The sequence below is a fragment of the Sciurus carolinensis genome, chromosome 1 (assembly GCF_902686445.1).
Source record: "Sciurus carolinensis chromosome 1, mSciCar1.2, whole genome shotgun sequence".
Classification (NCBI taxonomy): Eukaryota; Metazoa; Chordata; class Mammalia; order Rodentia; family Sciuridae; genus Sciurus; species Sciurus carolinensis.
In genome coordinates, this window is record NC_062213.1 from 173095328 (window position 1) to 173121944 (window position 26617).

At 33.9% G+C, this 26617-nt stretch overlaps 1 protein-coding gene across 5 annotated transcripts in view; it reads left to right on the plus strand.

Annotated features, from left to right (window-relative positions):
* The window catches only part of Stil (STIL centriolar assembly protein), a 50228-nt gene extending 24081 nt beyond the window's left edge, over positions 1 to 26147 (plus strand). For 4 of the 5 annotated variants that reach the window (XM_047556523.1, XM_047556541.1, XM_047556536.1 and 1 more), the window contains 6 exons: positions 1554 to 2510; positions 8446 to 8611; positions 12946 to 13165; positions 17357 to 17570; positions 18775 to 19025; positions 24704 to 26147. In XM_047556523.1, coding sequence (XP_047412479.1) covers positions 1554 to 2510; positions 8446 to 8611; positions 12946 to 13165; positions 17357 to 17570; positions 18775 to 19025; positions 24704 to 25493 — 2598 coding nt within the window. In that variant the 3' untranslated portion in view covers positions 25494 to 26147. The remainder of the gene's footprint in view (positions 1 to 1553; positions 2511 to 8445; positions 8612 to 12945; positions 13166 to 17356; positions 17571 to 18774; positions 19026 to 24703) is intronic. The other variant, XM_047556526.1, reaches the window with a different exon arrangement.
* The last annotated feature ends 470 nt before the right edge of the window (positions 26148 to 26617 follow it).

Genomic DNA, 26617 nt, shown 5'->3' on the forward strand with positions numbered 1-26617 from the left:
TTCACCTTTGTGATTAGAGACGTAAAAACCTCTTCTTACTAAAGCACTAAATAGGACCTAAAATTTATTTAAGTATCATTCTAGCTTATCTATCTCTATATGATTTTACACATACACACACAGCCCTCAAAGGTGTATTTAATTATCATTACATTTAATAATGCATACACATATTTTTTACATATGTGTAATAAAATATATGTAATGATTACATATAATTGTTATGCTCAGAAAAAGCTGAGGCATAGATTGGTTAAGTTACCTGCCTAAGATCACACAGTAAGTAGTAAAGCTGAGATTGTTAATTCAGGAGCTTTGGTTTCAGGATCTGTTAGAGGTTTTTTTTGTTTTGTTTTGTTTTTTAAGACAGAGTCTTGTTAAATTTCCCAGGCCTTCAATTTGTGTTTCTCCTGCTTCTATTAGGCTACCACATCCAGCCCAGAATCTGGTGCTTTTAACAGCCACACAGCCAGGGACAGTGGCTCATGTCTGTGATCCCAGTGGTTCAGGAGGCTGAGGCAGGAGGATCACAGGTTCAAAGCCAACTCAGCAATTTAGTGAGGCCCTGAGAAATTTAGCAAGACCCTGTCTCAAAAAAAAAAAAAAAAAAATGGACTGGGGTTGTCTCTCAGTGGTTAAGGGCCCCTGGGTTTGATCCCTGGTACCCAAAAATAATAATAATGATGCACAACATTTTATAATATCACCAAAGTTTGACTTTTGTTGTTGTTGTGGTGGTGGTGGTGGTGGTTGTTACTATATTCTGAGAAAACATTTTACTTGCATTCAGAGGTTAATTATTACTGATCCCATCATAATTTTTATGCTGCCAACCAGTGGGTTCTTTTAGAATTTTTATATACCTTACATGGATTTGTTACTTATTTTATATTTATTATTTTTCCTATTGATACTGGGATTGAACCCAGGGATGCTCTGCTGAGCTACATCCCCCAGCCCTTTTTAATTGTTTGTTACTTATATTAGAAGAGAAAGGAGTGGGAAAGATTTTTTAAATTAATATCAAGGTATACCAAATTCCCCACAAGGAGCATTTTGTTTAGTCTTCTCTGCTCTTTTTCCAGCCCTTTTAGATGACATCAGTAGGAATGACAGAGTAATGTTGTTTAGTGGAAAAATATTTTGAAATACTTATTTGAAAACTACTTGTTATTTGGTATACATAAGCATTTACTACTAGGTCTGTTGAAACATTCTGCCTGTAATAACTTCTTTGCAGAGTGAAGATGTAAAATTAGTGTATAAAAGTTTCTCTTATTAGTTCTATGATCTAAGCAATGTTAATTACTGTTCCAGTAAAAGAAGTTCCATTATTAAGTAAATCTGGGAGATGCTTAGCTATGTTCTTTTGGAGCAAAGGCCTTGTTTATTTTGCTTATAATTATATTCATACTGCCTAACTTAGTAGATATCCAGAAAATATTTATTGATGGTATAAATTATGAATTACATATAAATGGCTATTATAGAGAAATACTAAACTAAGGAAAGTAAGAATTTCTAAGAATTTCTTCTTTCTTTTCCATTTGTAGATTTCTAAGGTCCAACCATCAGTTCCTGAACTTTCACTTGTGTTAGATGGTAATTTCATAGAATCAAATCATCTGTTGAATCCATTAGAAATGAACACTGAAAATCCTCCTTTGTTGATAAAGCACTGTGAACACTTGAAGGCAATGACACCTGAGCTTTCCGATGAGAAACGCAGTCCAGAAGCCGAAGCCGCAGAGCCTTCCTTAAAAGGGATATCAAGTCAGTTTAACCAGGGCACTGTTCCTTTGAGGCACTGCAAAGTAAGACAGCCATCTACCTGTAAGAAAGGGAACCCTCATTTCAGGAACAAGAGTGTTAAGCCATCTTCTCTCAATGTGCCGTCTCCTAATAATACAACTGAGAAGCTTCAAGCAGTTTCCGCAGAAAATGTACAGAAAGAAGAGTATCCTCTAAGACCCTCCACATTCAATTCAAGGCAGTCTTCTTTTGCTGCACAGTCCCATTCACACAATTTTGTTTTTTCACCTCATAATTCAGGAAGACCAATAGAAGTTCAGATACCACCATCTTACTGTTCCACAAATATCTGCAGCTGTTGTCAGCATCATGGCCATATTCAATATAGTCCAATAAATTCTTGGCAAGGAATAAATACAGTAGGCTCTGTTCAAGACCTACAGTCTGAAGCCCTTCAGAAGCATTCATTGTTTAACTCAAGTGGATGTCCCGCTGTATATCATAAAGCATTCTATTCTTCAAGTAGTCCTATAGCCTTCAGACCTCAGGGAGGCATGGGTGGTTGTTCTTCCCACATCAATGCAGAACCATCACCTGTGACAGGACCTTCACATACAGACTCACATAACCCACATCCATGTGCAGTGTGTATGCACACAACCAAGACTGAGTCAGATAATGGAATGATGGGACTGTCTCCAGATGCTTATCGGTTTGTCATAGAGCAAGACAGACAGCTCAGACTACTTCAGGCACAGGTTTGTGTGAAGATTTCTTAGTTTTGTTAAATTCTTTGTATTGATAGGGTTTCTTGAAAACTGGTTTCTTACTCTTCAGTAATTACATTTTATAGAAAAGAGTTGTAAAATGTCAGAATTAAAAGAAACCTTGGAAATTGAATTCCAGTACCTCTTATTTTACAGATAACTGAAGTGAGGATTAGAAAGAATAATTTAATTTAGTACCACATTGCTACTTAGTGGGAACACCTGGGAAAAATTCAACTTTGCTGTTTCTTTCTTTCTTTTTTTTTTTTTTTTTTTTTTGTACTGGGGATTGAACCCAGGGGTGCTCTATTACTAAGCTATATCCCCAACCCTTTTTATTTTTTTTTATTTTGAAACAGTCTTGCTAAGTTGTTGAGGCTGACTTTGAACATGTAATCCTCCTGTCTCAGCCTCCTGAATCTCTGAGATTAAAGGTGTGTGCCACCACACCTGGCCAGCTATGCTGTCTTTTTGTTTTTGTTTTTTTAATATTTTTAGCTGTAGATGAACACAATACCTTTATTTTTAAAATTTATTTATTTTTATGTAGTTCTGAGGATCAAACCCAGTGCCTCACACATGCTAGGTGAATGCTCTACCACTGAGTTACGATCCCAGCCCCAGCTTTACTGCTTTTTAAACCTAGGTAAATTATTTGAAATTATAAAATATAAATATGTAGCAAAATTTTAATGTAGTTAAATATTTCTACAATGAAAAGAATTCTTTACTATCTTGTCAAAAAAACAATTGAGGCTAAAAGGATTCTTTAAGCTGTTTATAAATCTTAGTAACTTGGGATTTGTATATGTAAAATATTAAAAATACAGACTGGCTCTGATCTAGATTATCTAAATCATTACACAAAATATGATATAGGAAATGCATGGTTAAATACAGTATTCTCATACGTGAAATACTTTTTTAGCTTTTTGTAGGTATCTTTTTTTTTTTTAATACTTTAGACATTTTCCTTGTAAGTACATATAAACTCTCTTACTCTACAATGGAATTTGCTCTGCTTATGTACACAGATTTTTCTAATTGTTCTACTGATTATGTCAACAGTTTGAAGTATCTGTTATTGCAAATAATGAAGCAGTGAGAATCCTTATATTTGCATCTAACTGCATATGTGCCAGTATCTGTTTCCTACAGAGTCCTAGAAGTAAAATTGTGAAGTCAAATTATATGACTTTGGATAAATAATCTGTAAATTCAGTTTTTGTCATTTTGATGTTGTTGCTTTTGGGTTTTTTTTTTTTTTTTTTTTTTTGTGGTGGTTGGGATTGAATTTAGGGGCTTGTGTGAGTGTTAGGCAAATGTTCTACCGCTGAGCCATACCCCCAGCCCTGAGTTCAATTTTCTCATATATAAAATAGGGGTATACATGAGTTGTATGGAGTTCTAAGGATTGAATGAGTTAGTAAGTAAGGGCTTAGAATCATGCCTGCTATATAGTTAATGTTCCATATATATTAACTGTTACTTTTATTTTTATTATCATTATTGTCTCAGTTAATGATTATCTGTCATATAGGCCCTACAGCCAAATTTTAAAAAAAAAGGAAAACACCTTGGCTCTTGCGAAACCCTGGGTTCAATCCCCAGCACTACAAAAATAAAACCAAAAAACTTAAGCTCTACTTTGTAGATATATCCTAAACTTAACTATTCTTTATTGTCTTTCCCACTATACCCCAATTCAAACCATCCTCTAATCATGCCAGTACTGTTCCATATTTCTTGTGCTTGGAAACTCCACAGCAGTTTTTTTAAAGAACAGATCAGATCATGGCATTCTTCCTTAAAGTCCTCCAATAGTTTTCCATTACAACTAGAATAAATTCCAAATTCTTTACTTTGGCTCCCAAAGAGCTTTGTGATTGTGCTTCTGTCTCCCTCTTCCAAATCATCTCTTAACACCCTCTTATATGTGCACTACACTTCAGCCACAGTGTTAGGCTTTTTGTTCTTCAAACATTCCAGAACATGCTTATACTTAATTCTTTTTTTTTTTTCTTTTAGTTGAAGATGGACACAATATCTTTATTTTATTTATTTACTTTATGTGGTGCTGAGGATTGAACCCAGTGCCTCACACTTGCCAGGCAAGCACTCTACTACTGAGCCACACTACCAGCCCTTATACTTAATTCTTAAATTTGCATTTCCCTTTACCTGAAATGCCTCCTCTGGTTCTTATAATGACTAGTTCCTTTACATCATTCATGCCTTAATTACATGTTGGTGTTTTTTTTGTTTTTGGTCTGAGATATAAAGTAGCTCTAAGGAGGCACCTTATATTCATCACTTCTCAGCACCTTTAATAGTACTTGTTGCTTAACACACGTTTTGCTACTCAAATGAAAGTGGCTGCCTGAGAGGTTATTCCAGTGTTTTCTTTTTTCTTTTCCTTTTTTTTTCTAGATAAGGGATGGGATGGAGTCTCTTCCCTTGTCTTTAATAAAAAGGATTAAGCATCTTTATTTTTATGTTTTTTTTTGGGGGGGGGTGCTGGGGATTGAACTCAGAGCCTTATGCTTGTGAGGCAAGCACCCTACCAAATGAGCTATATCCCCAGCCCCAAAATCTCTTATTTAAGCATTTTCTACTAAGTCCCTTTCTACCTAATTTATAAGAGCTTATATGTTAAGAAAATTTGTTCTTTATCATACATATGGAATATTTTACAGTTTGTCTTAAGTGTTTTGTATAGTTTGACCATTTGTTTCATACAAAATAATCTATTTTAGCTATAGTTAAATATTACTCTTTATCTTTCTGAGTTGTATATTATATTTAGAAAAGTCATCTTCCCTTCAAGATTATAAAAAATTTACTCTCCATCCTTTTCCTCTGGGATTGATTATACTAGTTGTTTTTATTTTGTTTGGATGTGGGAGGTAAAATTTTTTTTTCTTTTTAATCAAATGGCTAGACCCACATATTTATTGAATAATATATCCTTTGTGCGTGTGTCTGTGGGTGGGTGTGTGTATGTGTGTGTAGTACTGGGGATTGAACCCAAGGGCACTCTACCACTGAGCCAATTTTTAAAAATTTTACTTGGAGACAGGGTCTCACTAAGTTGCCCAGACTGACTTTGAAACTTGGCAATCCTTCTGCCACAGCCTCCCTAGTCCCTAGAATTACAGGCATGCATCTCTGTGCCCAGGTGTATCTTTTTGTTAATGGTTTAGAAATGTATTTTATAGTATAATGAAACTATCATGTTTGCATCTATTTCTGAACTGTAGTGTGTTCCATTTAACTGCCTGTCTATTCCAGAAACAGTACCATTAAACTATAGCTGTATTTGTGGTTGGCCCTCCATATCCATGAATTCAACCACAGATCAGAAATATTTGAAAAGTAAAATTACTTCTATACTTAACATGTGCAGACCTTTTTTTTGTCATTATTCTATAACCCATATAATATGACATCTATTTACATTCCTATTGTATTAGGTATTAAATGTAATCTAGAGATGATTTAAAGTATGTGGGTTATGTACAAATACCATACCTTTATATAAAAAACAACATCTATGGATTTGGTGTCTGTGGGAGATTTTGAAAACAACCTAATGGATATGAAGGGACAACAGTATGTTAATCCAATCTAAATGCCTTTTTTTTTCTTTAATGCAGGAGACAGAACTTGAGAGAAACTGGATAGTTGTAAAATACCAAATTTCTTCCCAAAAGATCCTTTTTCAAAAAAAAAAAAGTATACTAGCTCTTTCAGATATTAAAATGCATTATAGAACTCCAGTGATTAATGTACTAAAATATTAAAAGTTATTAATAGAGGTAATGGGAGAAGGGCTTCATGAATGCTAGGCAAGTGCTCTATAGCTGAGCTGCATTCCTAGCCCTTTTGTAAAAATTTTATGTATTTATTTGTGATATAGATACCAGAGATTCAATTCAGGGACACTCGACCACTGAGCCATATCCCCAGCCTTATTTTAGAAACAAGAGTCTCATGGAGTTGTTTAGTGCCTCTCTTTTGCTGAGACTGGCTTTGAACTCACAATCCTCCTGCCTCAGCCTCCAGGATTCCAGGTGTGTGCCACTGTGCCTGGCATAAAATTTTATTTTGTGACAGGGTCTCTCACTAAGTTGCCCAGGATGGCCTGGAACTTGTGATCCTCCTACCTCAGCCCCCTGAATAGCTGCTGAGAAAGCACATTTTTAAAGCATATTTAATGATTAATTTTAGGCCCTGAATATGTATAAAAAGTCTCTTATTTAGTGTTTCCTATATGTTCTTTCTAAATCTCACTTTTCTCATTGTAAAATAGGAGAAATGATCAGTATTATCTGTAGATTTGAAGGTTAAATGTGTTTATTATAAAGTGCTTATAGTGTAGAACCTGACTGTGATAAGCATTCAACAAGTTAAACTGTTTTATTTATCTCTTTTAATACTCAGAACGACCTTATTTTAGGTTATATTAAAGCTCATAATATCCCAAAGGTAACAGAGTACGATTTAAACTATGTCTCATGACACCAGATCCCATGCTCAAAACCACTATAAATATGTATGCTATTTTACATATTAACTCAGTTTATATTTCTACTGACCTTAATAATTTATTGATAATATTTATACTGATAATGTTAATCCACTAAAATTAATGAGATTAGTTCAACATAATGGTACCATTTATAGGAAATAGAAAATCACAGTGTTTAAAAAGGGAGATTTGGATTAGGGATATAACTCAGTTGAACGGTGTTTGCCCTGGGTTTGATCTCCAGTACCTCCAGAAAATAAAGGGAAAATAAAGAGAAATAAAAAAATATTTCCACACAAAAACCTGTATATAAATGTTCAGAGCAATATTATTAATGATAGCTTAAACTAAATAATCCAATCGTCCATCAGCTAATGAATAGATAAATATGGTGTAACATATATTCATAAAATGAATATTCAGCAATTAAAACTATTGATAAATGGCATAACATGGTTGAACCTTGAAAACTTTATGCTAAGTGAAAGAAGCCAGACACAAGGCCATACACTATATAGTTTCGTTTACACAAAAAAGACTAGAAGAGGCAAATCCAGAAAGAAAGTATTTTAGCGGTTGCCAGGGGTTGGGGGTAACTGTTAATGGTTTTTGAGTCTTTTGGAGTTTGATAAAAATGTTCTGAAATTAGGTAGTGGTGATGATTGCAAACTTTGTGAATATACTAAAAACGAATGAATTTTTTAAAGTGGTGAATTCTGTGGTATGTGTATTATACCTCTGTTTTTAATGGAGGAGAGGCTATTGGTGTTTAAGCCTCAGTTTTGCTACTTGTTAGTTATGTGATGTGAACAAGAAACTTAAATTTTCAATGCCTTATGTTTTCTTAGCTGTAAAATATGTTTTATAATAGTACACTCTTTATGGGATTTTTTTAAAAATCATACATAAAAATGTCTAGTATAGTGTCTTGCATACAAGAAGCATTCAAAAAAGTGTTTGCTATTATTTATTATTATTTCCAGTTTTAGCATGACCAAACATGGGCCATTATTAAGAAAATCTTATGTAAAATGTTCAATATTTTGGTACATGGATTCAGAGCATACCACTCTTCCTTGATTTATTAGTGAAGTAGGAATAAATATTGAAGTATTAACCATTCAGACTTTTCTATATGAGTGTCAGCTTACAAATGCCTACCTAAACACTTTCATGTTTCAGTTTTAAATTTTTACTTAGCTTAAAGTGTTCTTAATAACTAATGATAATGACTCTATACAAAGTTTCATGGTATGGTCTAATTGGAATGTGAGAAAATATAGTTAAAAGTCAGCTCTTTATAACTGGGGCACTTTGTAATTTGTTATTAAACTCTGCTGCCAATGTTGTTGATAACTTTACTGTCAATTTAAAGTATGTTTTTAATTGATACAGATTCAGCGTTTGCTGGAAGCACAGTCTCTGAAGCCTGGTTCCCCTGAGACAACTATTGTTGAAGACTCTGTGAAAACTACAAAACAAATGGAGCTGGTTTCCATGGAAGCACCGTCTTCCCCTGGCTCACACATGAGAAAAAGTGTAAGCATTGCTGTGAGCACAGGTAATTTCATTTCGTTTTTACTTATAAGAAATTTTTAAGAAATGCTTTTCATATCTGCCTTTTGGATTTTTATACTGAAATTGATGCACTGTACAGTCGAACAAAACCAAGGTGATGAAACTTCAGTCTGTTATCTTACTCCTTATGAAAGAAAAGTGCACCTGAGAACAGATATGAAACCACATAACTTGATACATTGTTTGGTTTTACTACTTTTCTAGGTGGAACCCAATTCTTTTTGTTTTGTGTGCTACAGGGGATTGAACTCACGGGCACTCAACCACTGAGCCACATCCCCAGCCCAATTTTGTATTTTATTTAGAGACAGGGTCTCACTGAGCTGTTGCTGAGGCTGGCTTTGAACTCATGATCTTCCTGTCTCAGCCTCCTGAGCCACTGGGATTACAGACATGCACCACCACACCCTGCTTGTTTATTTGTTTTAAGGTCCTAGGGATTGAACCCAGGGCCTCATGCATGTTAAGCCCTGACTACATCCCCAGCCATTTTGTTTGTTTGTTCAAACATGGGACTGCTCTACCACTGAACTATAGCCACAGTCTTTTTTTTTTTATTTGAGACAGGGTCTCACTAAGTTGATGAGGCTGTCCTTGAACTTGGCAGTTCTCCTACTTCAGCCTCCCAAGTAGCTAACGTTAGATCCAGTTCTAATAAAGAAATCATCAGTGGTTTGAGGGATCAGGGTAAGGTTTGTTTTATCTATGCAGTGTTATTGAGTGTGGGCATTAAAAGTTATGTAGGTTTTCAGTAGATAGAGCTGAGATATGGGAGAACAGATTGGGTAGAAAAAATAGTATGGACTGTATGAGAAAACATGGGACTCTGAATTGTACTTGTGTTAAGAATAAAAAAAGGAAATGTCTTATAGGCTGTTGATAAGATTAGGTAACTAATTGGATGTAGCAGTTGAGGAAGAATGAGGACTAATAAATTATTCCAGCTAAACACAATGTAGTATGCTGAAATTGGATTCTGAATTGGATTCTGAAACAGAAAGGATATTGGTGGAAAAATTGGTGAAATCCAGTTAAAGCCTGGAGTTTAGTTAATAGTAACCAACATTAGTACCAATGTTGGTTTCTTGATTTTGACAAATGAATATTGATAATGTAAGATGTTTTCATTGGGGAAATTGGGTGAGGGGCAATTGGGAACTCTGTTTTTACTATAAATTCAGAATTTATTCCAAAATAAAGTTTAAAAATAAAAATAAGAGGCATTCTAAGATTTAAGTATGAATGGTAATATCAAATATAAGGAGTCAAGTTATGGAAGACAGAGGAAAGAGCATGAGATCAGTCTAAATAGATGCAGGCTTTAGCTACTCTTGGAAATAGAGATACCCAAAGGTCAGAAGAATAGGTGTGTAGGTGGGTTGATAACAGACTTGCAGAAGTAACAGATGAAGATTTGAGACTGGAGAATAAAAATTTAAGAGAGAATAAAAAAGGAAGACAAATTCCTATATTTTTCAGAACATATTTATTATGTAGAAGGGAGCAAAGAGGGAGGGAAGCAAGAGCCATGTGCATATTTTTAAGTCAAATTCAAAGAAGGTGAATTTTCTGCAAGGGTATGGGGATGTTTTGTGGAAGCCAGTGCCAAGAATTGAGCTGAACTTCAGGAAAAGAGTACAGCTAGAAACTAGAGTACCAGTAGGACTATCCTAATGCCTGTTTGACTCTACTCTCTGCGGTCTGGCTTCCACTGCTTTGCATTGTAAAAATAGTTGACCCAGAGCTTTTGTTACCGAAGCTAAGTTTGTGTTATACAATTCTAGCCATATGTACAGACCATCTAACTATCCCTCAGTCACAGTTTCAAATTGAAGAAAATCTTAGTGGACTAGTTTGCATTAGGGAAAGGGGGTTGGTTGAGAGACACAAATAGGAATTTAGCTGCTGGAGTCCCACCTTTGTGGATTGCAAAGGCAAAAGTTCCCAGGGAAAGTGTGTGTGTAGGTGTGGTAGAAAAGGAGCTTGTGGGTATTATGAACTAATAAATATACCAAAGTGCAGTCTTCTACATTCTCTTGTAAAATTCTGTGTTTATTGTATTATAGTTGCTTAACATATATATCTATCACTGGACCGTAATCTTTGGCGATCTGGACTACTAGCTCATTCACCATTGTTTCTCTTAGTCAAACATTGGAACGATGTCTGCTGAATAAATAAATGACATTTGAATGAAATCATTCACATATTCAAACTGTATTCTGAAATTGAGACGTTTTCAGACATGATATATGAATTCAAATATACTGAAACATAGATTCATATTCAGTTTTTTATATGCATAAAATGAATTATTAATAGTCTTTTTAACCAAATGACTTTTCAAAGCACTTTTATTCTACATGTACTTAATTCTCTAAAGGTATATATTGATAATATAGTCAGAAAGAGTAGCTTTTTCAAAATTATCCTTAAAAAAATAATGTGGGGCTGGGGTTATAGCTTAGTGGTAGAGTGCTTACCTAGCATGTGTGAGGCACTGGGTTTGATTCTCAGCACCACATATAAGTAAATTAATACATAAAGGTCTATCAACATCTAAAAAATATTTTTAAAAAATAATGGAAGGGGACTGGGGATGTGGAAGGGCTGGGATGTAGCTCAGTTGGTAGAGTGCCTGTCTCTCATGCACAAGGCCCTAGGTTCAGTCTCAGCACCGCACCACACACACAAAGGAAGACTAAGTTAAATCTTGCTTTTTATTCATTTATTTTCATAAACTCACCCAAAGTAGAAACCATTTCAACTTGGATTTACATTTTGGTTATAACCATATTTTTAAAACCATTATATGTAGTAGTGTTTCCCAAGTTTAGAATACTGATCACTGATGATGCAAAAGATTTGGGGGTGATGAATCTTTTATATTTTGTAAATGTATTTATTCTTTTTTTAAGTTTTAAATTTTATTTTTGTTCTTTTTTAAAAATATTTTTAATGGCTGGGGTCATGACTCAGTGGCAGAGCGCTCGCCTAGCACGTGTGAAGCACTGGGTTCAAGTCTTAGCACCACATATAAATAAACGAATAAAATAAAGATCTATCAACAACTAAAAAAAAATTTTTTTAAATATTTTTAGTTGTAAATGGATACAGTACCTTTATTTATTTATTTTTATGTGGTGCTGAGGATCAAACCCAGTGCCTCACACATGCTAGGCAAGTATTCTACTGAGCACAATCCCAGCATTTATTTATTCATGACAGTAGAATGTATTTTGACATATAATACATACATGGAGCTATGTATGTAGCTCCCATTTTTGTGGTTGTACATGATATAGAGTTATACTGGTCATGTACTTATATATGAACATAAGCAAGTTTGTCCAATTCATTCTATTGTCTTTCCCATTCCCATCCTCCCTCCCTCCCCCCATTTCTCTCTGTCCAATGTGGTAAACCTCCACACACACTCCCCTCCTCCTATTGTTAGTCAATATCCACATATCAGAGAGAACATTCCATGTTTTAAGATTGGCTTATTTCACTTAGCATGATAGCCTCCTGTTCTATCCAGTAAGTGTATTTATTATGAGTATTAGAAAAGCTATAACTGTAAGTAGCAAAGCAAATGTACAATTTCACAAAAATGATGAGCTAGCCAAAAAAGCAAAGTGAGTTAGCCAGTCATGGTAATGCATGCGATAATCCCAGCGATTTGGGAAACTGAGACAGGAGGATCCAGACCAGCCTGGGCAACTTAGTAAGACTGTTTCAAAATAAAAAGGACTGGAAATGTAGCTCAGCAGAAAAGCAACCCTGGGTTCAATCCCCAGTACTGGGGGAAAAAAAAAAAAAAAAGTTTATTTAACAAAAAGTATAAGCAAATATGTAAAAAGCTCTGGAAATATATGCAAATGTTCCATAAGTATTAGGGAGCATTTGATTTTTAAATACCTACCTGATACCTCTCTAATATAATTTTTTAAATATTCTATTTAAGGATGAAAACCAGAGAACCTAGGGGTTTGTACTTTATCTATTTTCTACTTCTATTCAGAGCAGCAGTTTTCAGTACACAAATACACCCTACAGTTAACATTCGGAACCTTAATATGTAAAACAATCATTCCTCTTTGAAGAGGTAGGACCCACCATGTCCCCTTTCCTTTTATCCCAGTTTTCTTCTTTCTACTTTTCATCTACCTTTTTGTGGCATTTCTGAGGAAATTTAATCTGAAAACAGTTGTAGGTAATTGTGTTAAAATAATATAGCTAATCTTAAGCTTTTATTTTCATTATTTTTATAGTTGAATATTTATTTCAGTATCTGTTAAATCACTTTACCTCCAGGTGCTAGCTTATTTTGCAATGCGCCAGGTGATGATCAAGATTCTCAACTGAAGCAAGATGACACCAAGATTTCCAGTGAGGACATGAATTTTTCTGTCAATATTAATGAAGTCACAAGTCTTCCAGGTAGTGCATCTTCATTAAGAGCAGTTGATATTCCCAGTTTTGAGGAGAGCAACATTGCTGTGGAAGAATTTAATCAGCCAATTAATGAATCCAAGTAAGATGTCCTTCATTCAGTATTTCATCCTATTTTTGTCTTTTGTCTTTTTTATTTTATTTTTTTTACATTTTATTTTTAAATTGACAATTGTTTACATTTATGGGGTACATTTAGATGTTCACAGTCTAGAATGATCAAATCAGGGCTGTTCAACATATCCATCATGTCACATAGTTACCATTTTTTTGATATGGTGCAAACATTTAAAATACACTCTTAGCAATTTTGAAATCTATCACGCATTGTTATTTACTATAATCACCATTCTGTGCAGTTCTTTTCTTATTAAATCCCTTTTTTTCATAATAATAAAAGGACCGGGGATGTGGCTCAGGGTTAAGTGCCACTGGGTTCAATCCCCAAAAAAACTTATAGTGTTTTGTTCTTCTAACTTGAAACTATTTTCTAAATGGTATTTTCATTGATATGTTTCCATAATACGGTGTCTACATAACTGACAATTTTGAGCCTCCTAGAACCGTTCCCAGATGTCAATCACTGAATATGTTAACAGCCTGAATAACTCAAAACATCTGAAGAAAACTTCAAATTACATATACTTAGTCCTCACCTTTGAGATTCTGATACTAGGTTCCAAATGTGGATGAGGCTCAGAATTTAAAAAAATTTTTTTACAATTCCTATTAAAATTACACATAAGAGTATTTTTGAGAGATAACAACCTGATACTTATATTTGAAATATTATCTGAGATTTGCTTCAAAATAATCTAATGGAAGATGAAATGGCTGAGAGTATAAATGAAATAAAATTGGCTTATAATTGGTAAGTTTTGAAACAGATTGTATGTGGCAGTTTGTTAGATCTCTCTTGGATCTTTTTTAAAATTTTTTAGTTGTAGGTGAACACAGTATCTTTATTTTTATGTGATGCTGAGGATCAAACCCAGGGCCTCAAGCATGCTAGGTGAGCACACTACCACTGAGCCACAACGCCAACACTGTTAGATTTCTCTTATATGAAACTTTTAATTGTGAAATTTTCTATTAAAAAATAATTCCAAAGTAATTCAGATCCTCAGCACATTTGGTAACCAATTCAGCAAATATTCTTTGAACTTCTGGTATGTACTACCACAGAACTAGGCACTAGAGATCAAGCCATAGGTTAGACAAAGCTCCTAATTTTATGGAATATAACCACATAAGCAACAAAAATAATATAATTTCATATGGCGACAGCTGCTGTGAAGAAAATAAACCAGGATGATCAAGTGCAGTGTAACTGGGATTGTAGCATGGAAATGAGGTGTGATATATTAAATAGAGTGGGAAAGGAAGCCTCTGCGAGAGGTGACATTTGAGCAGTGACCTGAATAATGAGAAGGGACCAGTCATGACAGAATCTTTGGGAGGAGTGTTAGGTTAGAGGAAATACCAAATGTAAAGATCCTGAGTTGTGCATGAACTTGACAGATCTAGAAACAAGCAGGAGAGGTAGTGTAACTGGACATGGTGACTGAGAAGGAAAAGTGTAAGAAATGAAGACAGAGATCAAGACAGGAGCCAAAGTGTACAGGGCTTTGTAGATTGTAGAAAGGAGTTTTGGATTTATTCCCTGTTCATGAAAGCCAAGGGAGGATTTTAGACAATGGCATGGTATGATCTGATTTTCACTTTTTGAAGACCCTTTTCATTGTTTTTTTTTTTTTTTTTTTTTGACAAATGAAAGGGATTAAAAGAGGAAATTGGGAGACTGGTTAGTGAACTTAACAAGCAAGTAAGATGAAGGTGACTTGGAGCTGTGGAAATCATGGAAGGGATCAAATATAGATAAGTTTTGAAGGTAAAAGAGTAATGTAGGTTTTTAAATACCTCGGGTAAAAGAGGTGAACTTGATGGCAAGGTGGCATGGGGTAGAGAGTGGATGACCTATTTTTATCCTAAGCCTTGTGATAATTGACATTTTAAATTCTGATTACAGTGATGGTTAAAACAATAAACATGCCCCTCCAGAAAACTACAGAAACCACCAATCTCCTTATTTCAGTTTATTTTGTCTTAGTCTTATAATTCAATTAAGTACTCATTGTATGTACCACAGTATATTGAAAAGCTCTTCCATGTATATCTCCATGGCTGGATTGAGTTCCTACAGGGTCACAGTCATATTCATTTCTATAATTTTTTTCTGTAGATCTGCATTTTATTTGGAATATTTACAGAAACAAGACAAAGAATGAACTGTGGTTATCTGTATTTATCCACCTTGACTTCGTTCTATAAACTGAAGAATACTTTCAAGAATTATGGGGGTTTTCAAGTTAGAACTTTAAAAATCTCTAATCCTTTGGAGGTTTTTAACTTTAGTAACAGATCTGAGTTAACTGATAGAAGTTAATTGCTTTTTCAGAGCAATTAATCACCTTTATTGATTCCAACACATAACTAGATGTAAATCTAGTCTTTTATTCAGGAAATGTATTGAGTTGGATTAAATACTGTCTCCATTGTTGTCCATGGTGGTTCTGGTGCTTCTCTAGACTCCTCCCACATCTGGTCTGACTGATGCTAGTTCCCACTGCTGAGTATTCATAGATGTCACTCAGCTACCTGGGCTCTCAGTCTCCCTTGGATGTCTTGCTGTATCAGTCTTGCTGATGTTCAGTGTGTAAAAGATAAGTTTATTTGCTTTGCAGCGTAATTGGTTATTGATTGCTTTTTCCCCAGAGAATAATGGAATGTGGTATTTATAGAGACTTTCTTTTAAAATGATTATCTTTTAGAAACCATGCATTGGGTACACCTAATATTATATTAGAGTCATCTTTTAGGTTTTTGTTTTAATTTTAAATCTTTTGCGAGATCTTTGTGATGTTTTGGTTCTTTTTAGCTTTTTTTTTTTTTTTTTCTTGCTAGGTTAGACACCAAGATGGATATTTTCAAGTCCTTGAACATATAGTATAAGTGATTAAGAGAATGAGCTCTGGTGTCAGACTGCCATAATTCAAATCACAGCAGTATGATTGTGGACAGGTCTCTAGATCTCTTGGGGACTCTGTTTTCTCATTTATGAAATGGGGATAATAAAAGTAACTATTTCAAAAGATTGTATCTCTATTAATTTTATCACAGTTTTTTCAACCCAGGGAAATAGATGTTATTTTCCAATGAGGAAATTGAGGTCCAGCAAGATAAAGAAAATTTCCCAAGACATTATAAACACACAGCTATAAGATAAATAAACACATATGCAGCTTAAGACATGAAAAGAAGGTGCTAATGGGAGTTAACAGAAGCAAGAGAACATATCCAGTTAGGGTGCTTCAATTTCTTTGTCTGTTAAATAGGAATGATATATAATATTTATCTCATAGACTTTTTTGGTAAGGTTTACATAAGATGATGTACTTGAAACTATGCTTAAACTAATAATAATGCTTCTACTAGCTAACGTTATTGCTTTCCTCCATTTTCTATAATCCACAGATCACTGTTCTAATAAGAAATACACTACTTCTTTCCCTAGTTACTTAAAATGTTTTATATTTTTTATTTCAAAAGTATAAGTGCTCACTGTATAAAATGGAAAAAAATACACAAAAGCATAAAGAAAAGAAATACCATCAACTATATAATGTGATTGTACTTGACAACTTGTGAATCTTCATTTGACCAGGATCTTAGCTATTATTTCAAAACTTGAAGTGAGCAAATGATATATTTTAAATTTTTACTCTAAAAGATTTTATTGCATCAGGTTTAGGAGAAATAAACAGACTGTTTTCCAACTTTCAAAGAAAGTTGTCTGAAATCATTACATATAACATAACTTTAAAAGGTATTATTGTCCAAACCAGGCATATTGGTACACACTTGTCATCTCAAGTGCTTAAGAAACTGAGACAGCAGGATCTCAAGTTCAAGGCCAGCCTCAGCAACTTAGCAAGACTTTTTCTCAAAATACCAAATAAAAAGGGCTGGGGATGTAGCTTAGTGATATAGTGCTTTTGGGTTCAATCCCTAGTACTACAAAAAAAAAAAAAGGTATTATGGTCCAGTTTATATGTAACTTATCAATATAGTATATTTATATATATATCACCAAAAGCTGAAATACAAACCAGACGCTGCTTGAATCTTACCCCTTTCTTCCAAAGTTACTACATTTCAAATATACAGTTAAAGGTACCTTGATGCTAACATTTACTTTATATGTCCTATCAAGCAGCTCTTCTTCAGAGGTGAGAAAAGAACCCGATGTGCCAATATTCTTTCCAAATGCCTTGCTTACAGACAGTATGAGCATGTGCTTACAGACTGGGCCAACAGAGGGTGCCAATATCAACACTGAAACATCAGAGAAGCCAAAAATTGAGCAAGTAGTACAATCCTTGTCTCATCAACCATCAGATAACCAGAAAATCTACCAGGATTTATTGGTAAGAACATATGGAGCATTTCATCTTTCGTGAGGTGGTTTTTTTAATATAGGGAATACTAGTTAAACTTTCCCTAGACTTAAACTGTTGGGAACTTGAAATAAAATATATCATTTATTTCTTTTAGCTTTCATAAATTATGATAACTTAAGTGTAAACATGCCAGTTATCAGGTACTTAGCCAAAAAGTTTTAGAAGTGTTGATATTGTGCTAAATTCATACTAAAGTTAGTAACAGGAAAAAAAACAAACAAGAGTTTGTGAAAAGTTTGAAAATTGAAAAGTTAGTGGAATATTTATGGTAATATTTATTGATTTCAGTTCAGGTAAGCAGATGTATTAAATTTTTAGCTTAGTCTAAGAAAGGAGATTAAGAAAAGTGGATATATAAAGATGATTATGAGAGTCTATGCCTTTGAGAACATAGGAGAAACAATAATACAAGTAACCACTATATGACAAGTTGAAAACGGGTATAAAGCAAAGAGACCACAGAATGAATAGGGATAGCTATATTTTTCCTAGAAAACGTAGAGCATGAACTCTCCCATCCAAATTGTTGACTTAGGAACATTTAATTTCTCTATTTGTAATTGACAACTAATTAAACATACTTTGGTAGGATCCCATGTATTCATCAGTGAACACATATTTATTATTTGCCTGCTAGGTCCTAGATTAGTGTTAGTTCTGTACGCTCAGGGAATGAAATGCTTTACTATCAGGAAAGCTGAGACAGTATCACAGGCCATTTTCATTTTTAGAAAATGAAAAAAAAGAGAGAGAAATTCTGAAAATAACATAAAAGTCTAATTTATAACCCTAAACATATTACTATTTTGCAAATAAAGCATAGTTTAAAACTTGTTTTGTAGAATGTAGCATAAATTTTTAAAAACACTTAAAATATTATTCAAGAAGCGTGAGAGAATATTATTCACATTATTTAAAATATGTTGGCTTAAAAAACAAATATGTTGGTTTTTAAACAAGTATTCTCTTTCCTGTATGATCTGACAAAATCATTAGGATGGACTTCTTTTGTAAAAACTCCATAATACTTGCGTATGTACTAGATATTTTGTAAAATTTGTTAAAATAATATAATTTTGCCTTCTCTTGGCCTTCCTTATGGTATTATTTAGGATCTTATCCTAAGATTGTTAATTGTGATTTTTAAATATGTAATTTTTCTTTTTATTAGGGTCAAGTGAACCATCTATTAAGTAACTCCTCCAAAGAAACTGAACAGTCATCTGCTAAAGCAGTACTTATCAGCCATGAATGTACCAGAACCCAAAATGTTTACCATACAAAGAAAAAAAAGCACAATTCAGGACTGGTGGACAAAGATTGTGTTCTAAATGCAACTCTTAAGCAACTAAGAAACCTGGGAGTAAAAATTGATTCTCCCACTAAAGTCAAGAAAAATGCACATAAAGTTGATCATGCCAGGTAACTTTTTAAAATGTGTTCTAAAAGATGAATAAATTTTAGCTATACTGTAGCATTCTCATAGGAAGAGGTATAAATTTGTACCTTAATTGATTCTTCATTTATGCAGGACCAGCTATGTAGAAAGAATGAGATCATCTTTATATTTTAGGTTTTTTCATTTAGTAGGAGAGAAAGTTATTTACATAAATAATTTTAGAGATTTTGTGAACATCTCCTTGGTAGAGATGCCAACAAAATACTTTAGAGAAGAGGAATGAGATTTATTGACAAAGTCTTAAAAGTCTTTCTGGAGGTGATAAGGTAATATGTTAGCTACTGGATGTATAGTTACAATTGTGTTGTCTAAAAAGCAAAAACATTCCTTTTTCTAGAAGTGTGTCCAACTGTCATATCCTGTTCAGATCCCTTTTTATCAAAAATAACCTTTTTTTTCAAAAACACCTGTCGGGTGTTACATACCTATGATCCAGGCGACTCTGGAGACTGAAGCAGAAGAATCAAATTCAAGATCAAACTCAGCAATTTCCCAAGGCCTTAAGCAGTTTAGCAAGATCCTTTCTTAAAATAAAAATTTTAAAAAGGACTTGGGAATATAACTCAGTGGTTAAGCATCCCTGGGTTCAATCCTTTGTACCCCCCAAAATTATAATTATAATAATAATATCTGGAAAGTTTTATTGTTAAGGCTAACATGTTTTCTTTTAATTATTTTTGTTACTAAAAATCTAATAAAATTTCCTGGTTTAGAAAGCAAACAATACAGAGGAATATAAGGTAAAATGCAAAAAACACCCCTGCTTCCCCAAATTCCTCAGTCTGATTCCTTTAGATTACTTCTTTTAACCATTTCTTTTGTATTCTTCTAGAAATATTTTATATGTTCAAGTATATATATGTGTGATAAGGTTTATGATTTGATTTTTTTAAACTTAACATTATTAGACAATGCTAAGTGAACATCGTCTACAGGTAATCATGCAGTATCTTTTTTTAATTTTTTAATTTTTTTCCCCCAGTGCTAGAAATTGTACCCAGGGCCTTACATATTCTAGGCAAGTACTCTACCACTAAACTGCATCCCTAACCCCTGTGCAAGTATATTTGTAAGATAAATTCCTGGGTAGGCAGGATCAAAGAGTATATGCATTTAAAGTTTCAGTAGGTAGTTTTTAGGTAATGTATTGCTTCACAGCAGCCTTCCTGTTTTAATGTCTTCAGTGTCTTGATTTTTTGTTTTTTTCCTGGTCTGGGGAGAAACCCAGGGGCACTTTACCACTAAACTATATCCCCATAACTTTTTATTTTGAGATAGGATCTTGCTAAATTGCTTAAGGCCTTGCTAAGTTCCTGAGGCTGGCCTTGAACTTACAGTCCTCCAGCCTCAGCCTCCCAAGTCACTGAGATTACAGGCATGCACCACCACACCTGGCTTGATTTGTTTTTTAAATACCTCAAATGAAATGGAAAGTATAGCCTTTTTGTTATATCAGTATAAGGTAGTCAAATTGTTTTAATCAAGATTGTTCTCCTAATTTAAATAACAATGTAGACTATAAATTTATACTATGAAATTAATATATGTTTATGATTAAACTTTTAGAAAATGAAAAAATGCTCTCTGAACTAATAACTCTGCAAAGAAAGTTAATTTCTTAGGAAACAGTTTGCTGTTCTATTGCATATAGTTTGATTTATTTTTCTTAACAGAAAACAGGCACTTCCATTTAGTATTATAAGCAATACCCATTTTTAATTCAATTATCTGTGTAGAAGTTGAAAATTTCATAGACATCACACAGATAGTTTTTAATTCCTAAAATCCTAATTAAATTTATACATTTGTTTGCTCAAGAAAATAGAAACAAATGTGAAAAAATTAAATTCTCACTGGACATGGTGGTACACACCTGTAATCCCAGCTACCTGGGAGGCTGAGGCAGGAGGATCACATGTTCAAGACTGACGGAGGCAACTTAGCAAGACCCTGTATGAAAATAAAATTAAAAAGACTAGGGATGTAATTCAATGATAGAGTGCTTCCCTGGCATGCATTAGGCTCTGAGTTCTCCTCCAGTACTGGAAAAAAAATTTTTTTTTTCAATTTTCAGTTCAAAACAATATATTAAATTCTTTCTATAACATAATCAGTTGGCCAACATCTTATAGTAAGTATAAGTAAGTATAGTAGCTATATCTTCATATAAAAAGTTTTTTAAAAATTTATATTGTGAACTTGCATAAAATATTGTAGAATTTTGGAAATAATTTGACATTTGTTATTTTGGAAATGGGAAATTTATAAGAGTAGACTAAAAAAACCTCGTATATTTACCAATCAAACTCAACTGTTATTAAAATTTTGCTTGTATATCTCCTTTTCTTTTTCTTTAATAATTCAAACACAACTCTTGAGTGTTTATAATTTGTCAGAAACTAAAGTTTTATGCAGAATTGTTTTATTAAATCCTGAAAATAATCAGGTAGATTGTTTCACAGTTTGTGTTAAATTTAGTTTTTAATACACTTCCTCCTATCACTCCCTACCACATTCCAACTTACCCACCATGGGCACTTGCCATTATTTTGATCTTGGATGCTCCATTTTTCACCTTTCTGCTTGCCAGAATCCTTATCCTTCAAAGCTGAGCTTAGATATCACCTCCTTTATCAAGGCTTCTTGCATTCCTCAGAGCATATTTATTTTCTGTACTCTCAAAATGCCTTGTTCCTACGATATGTATATGCTTATGGATGTGTATATGATATATATGTATGTGTGTGTATATATATGCATATGCTTATATGAGTATAGTATGTACTTGTGACAGCTTTTCCAGCAAGACTGCAAATTTAATATATAGTCATCTCTTGCCATCTGCAGGGGATTGGTTCCAGGATCCATGGACTTCAGATCCTATTAGCATACTATTTGCAAATAACCTACACACATTTACCATATATTTTAGATCATCTCTAGATTATTTATAATACATATACAATGTCAATGTTATGTAAATAGTTGTTATATACTGTATTATTAAGGGAATAATAACAAGAAAAAGAATCTGTATATGTCTAATACCGATGGAGTTTTTTCTTCCCTCAAATATTTTCAATCTACTGTGGGTTGAATTCAGGGATGTGGAACCCACAGGTATGGAGAGCAGACTCTAATTCTGAATTCCCATTGCCTCTACCACATTTAGTGAACCTCCAGTGAGTCATTTGCTGAATGAATGAAATCTTGCCTCTTCAGATTATCACTGAAACTTACAACAAATGTTCATTTTCATCTTTGTGACTTTGTAGTGTTCACCTTTTTAACACAAGTATAATATAACTGGTATGCCAAATAATTGTAAACTCATTGTTTAAAATTTGTGGCACCTTTTTCTATTTCTAAAACAAATTATAGAGCAGGTGTTCCAGGAAAGTAATCCTTGTAACCCATCTATGCCTCTGCTTCTATAAGCTAGCTACATTTTGTCATTGTATCTGTGAAACTCATTTCATGTTCCTTTTCTGATCTCCACAAGGTCTCCTCTCACCATAGAGTGACTGAGGCTGAGAAAAGAAGACTGCCTTTCTACTTTCCTATTTCAGAACGCTGCAGACATAAAAACAATCCAGAGATAGGAGGGCAGGGAAAGAGTCCCAGACATACCTAGAAATTGTACAGGAGATGGAGATTCTGGGTTGAGGTCTTGCAGCAGCTTCTACAAGCAACTTCCCAACTGTAGTGACCTTTTGAATTCAAAATATGTCTTAAGCAAACTATCTAATTGATTCCTTACTTTGCTACCTGGCAGTCTGCTTATTATTGGGAAAAAAAACCTGTGTGGGACAAATAGGAGATAATTAGTCAAAGAGGGCAATAAATCAAAGTTGATCTTCATCTTTAAATAAGTTAGAATAATTTTTTGAGTTTCCTTTAATTATTGGCATGTGAATCTTCCTCAGACTTATTCGTAGACTTATATTATCCTTCTGTGACTACACATCTGAGATTCTAACATAGTATATTTGTGCTCGAGGCTTATAGGATTTGATTAGTAAAGTGGCCTCCTTTTTCTTTTCATCTTAATTACCCTAGTATTTATATGCTTTTTGGTTCTGAGTATTATTAATTAGTTAACTTCTTAAATAATGGATGTCCCATCCCTCCCCAAAATGAAACTAACTTGTAGAAACTTCTAAACTGATATTGACAGCTTTATCAATCCTTGAACCATTCTGTAAGAAAAGGTATATTTAAAATTAGACCTACTTTTTCTAAATATTTTAACTTTTTAAATTAGAAGTTTGTGTTTGCTTTTATCAAATTATTTACATAAATATCTAGATATTATACTTAAATATATTTTAATATGTTTTGATTTAAAATGCAAATTGCTTGTGATTTTGAGGAGTTAGGCAGAGAAAGTAGACATATTCACAAAGCATTTTCACTACAAATATATCATGAAAAAATGTCTAAATTGGTAGCATTTCTTCCGTTTTTATTAAAATAGTTTCTGAAGCATTAAGTGCCAAGAAGGTTGAGGGAGAATTCCAAGCTAGTTATAAAGACTAACATTATTGAGCACACTATTCATTGTCTGGTGATGACACCACTGATTTGGGGGAGTATCATTGGTTGGAAGTAGCTTCTCCCAAATTTCAGGTGCTTATAAGAATGAAAGTACTTGATCATTATTTGGTTTTTGCTGGGCTGTAAATGTAAGTAGTGGCTGGCACATGTAAAACAACTGAATTTCTTTGTGGGATGACATGGAAAGACATAGTATGTTCTTTGACTAGAATATAATGTTTATCACAACAAATAGTGCATGAAGGACTCTGATAGCAAAATGTAAGGTGCCGAACACAGTGTAGGGAATCAGCTGTTACAAAGCTCCAGAGAGTATGGCAGACATAGGTTTCAGTGTCAGCTTGCCACTTACTAACTGTTCAGCTTTGGGGAAAAGGATATAAGGAAAAGGCAAATCAGTTAATACCAACAAAATTAGTGTTAGATTATGTATAATAAAAGTTCATGTGTGTATTTGTGGAAGCATGTATCCAGAGACTGCTTAATGATTTTATTTATTGCAAATGGAAATCTTTTCAACTATGAGCAATTTAATTTTCTGAGCTACTTGCCAAAACTTGCACTGTCAAATCATCAGATGTGTTTTGTGATTGATTTAACTTTTATTTTTTACTTTACATTGAATATTAGCTGAGATCACTCATGTTGTTTAGGGTTAATGGTTGAAAATTTAATGAGACAGCAATATTGGAACCTTGTATTTGTTCTTAAAACCATAACTGATATACAAATTTACAAAAATCAGAGGTTAGGGATGTAGTTCAGTGGTGTAACACTTGTCTGGCATGCCCAAGGCTGTGGGTTTGATCTCTGGCACCAGCATAAGTGCACAAACAAACAAATTTAGGAAAATTAATTTGTATTCCACTTTCAGTCTGTAAATCATGAATTACTTTCTGGGTTATCATATTTATCCCTTGAATGCGTATATGGGTCATTGGAAATTTAAACGTCCAAGTACTCAGATAAAAAGCACCAGGAGCTTAAAACTGAAACCTTTTGTTACTTTCGTAGACTGGAACACATTTATAATGAACTATTACTCAAAATGAAGCAAATGATGGCTTATTATTTTGTCTTTCAGTGTGTTGGCATGCATCAGCCCAGAAGCAGTAATCTCTGGATTAAACTACATGTCATTTGCTAATGTTGGCATGAGTGGTTTAAACCCCACTGGTGTGGATTTGAGCATGGAGGCAAATGCTATAGCTCTGAAATATTTAAATGAAAATCAGCTATCACAACTGTCTCTCACTCGATCAAACCAAAATAATTGTGACTCATCTTTTAGCCTTCTACATATTAATACAGACAAAAGCACAGTGGGACTTAGCTTGATTTCACCAAGCAACATGTCATTTGCAACCAAAAAATACATGAAGAGATATGGACTCATACAAAGTAGTGACAATAGTGGAGATGAAGAGGATCCTCCCAACTCTGCAGATAGTCAGAGTAACCATTCATTGAATCAGAACCCTACTTCCACACCTGCACAAGTTGGTCATCAGAAAGAGCCTTCTAGGAATGCCTGTGAAACAACTAATTGCTATAACTGTGAATCTGTGGACACAAACACAGATGTACCAGTATTGAGAAATATCACAAATGAAGTTGTGCAGCCTAAAGCTGCACAGCAGTTAAAGGAAAACCCAGCTTTCTTATTAAAGAACCTCAAGCCAAGTCCTGCAGTGAACCTACGACCTGGAAAAGCCGAGTTTACTCAACATCCTGAGAAAGAAAATGAAAGGGATGTCCCAATTTTTCCTGAAAGTTTGCAACCTTCTGAAACTTTAAGGCAAATGAATAGCATTAACTCAGTAGGTACCTTTTTAGATGTAAAGCGTCTCAGACAGTTGCCAAAATTATTTTAAACCTTTTACTCCCTCCTTTCTGATATAAGAACTGGGTGTCTTCTGAAGGTACTTAGGGAAACCAGAGCCTTTTGGTAGTTTTGGGATTCCTAATCACTGTAGGAGTCAATCTCTTTCTTGGTAGCAGTTGATTACAAAGACCTGAACAAATGACTCGATTGTCCGTGAGATACCTGGCTAATAGGAAACCAGATTCTTGTTCAGCATCACTGGAACTTTTAAAAAAACAAAACGAAAAAACTCCTCTAACAATGGTTATTTCAGTAAACTTAGATTGCAGACGCTATTCAGCTCTTTCAACTGCTGTTTTTAAAATTCCATTTTTCTAGCATGTTGCATCTATGCATCTACCCAGTATTAGTAAAAACATAGTTAACCTGACCCTGACTGAATTAGCAAAATTAGCCTTTCTCGAGTTTAGGGGGAAAGTTACATTTTAAGATATTTCATATAAGGAGTATCTTTCTCTTAAGAAGTATATTAAACTCTGGAAGTAAAACTTGTGATCTAGTGGGTTGATGTTCAACATAGAGCATTAGCTATTATAAAATAAGTATTGAGTATGAGTGTGTCTTATAAACCGTGATTTTTTTCAAATGTCTTAATATTTTTAAATACAACTTAATAAAAATGTCTAGGTTGACGGTTTTCCTTTGTCTTCTGCTACAGTTTATCCTTCCCCGTTTTTGTTTTTCAACTCCCATAAGATACAAAAATAATACAGAAGCCAAATACACATGTAATCCCAGTGACTTTGGGAGTGAGGTAAGAAGATCACAAGTTCCAGATCAGCCTCGGCAACCCTAGCAACTTAGTGAGACCCTGTCTCACACTGGGTTCAATCCCTAGTCCAAAAAATAAAATAAAAATAAAAATGTACAGAGTTCAGGAATACTCTTTACCCAGTGTCCCCAAGGATAACATCTTACAGAATCATAGTAAACTGTCAAAACCAAGAAATTGACATTGGTTTCAATACTAATAAATAAACCACAGACCTTTTGAATCTCCCTTTTTTTGTTGTTTTTGTTTTGCAAGGTGCTCCCAGGACTTCAAGCATGCTAAGCTTACTTGCAAACTTTAAATTGTTTTACCATGTTATTGTCCCAGAAAGCCTCAACTGG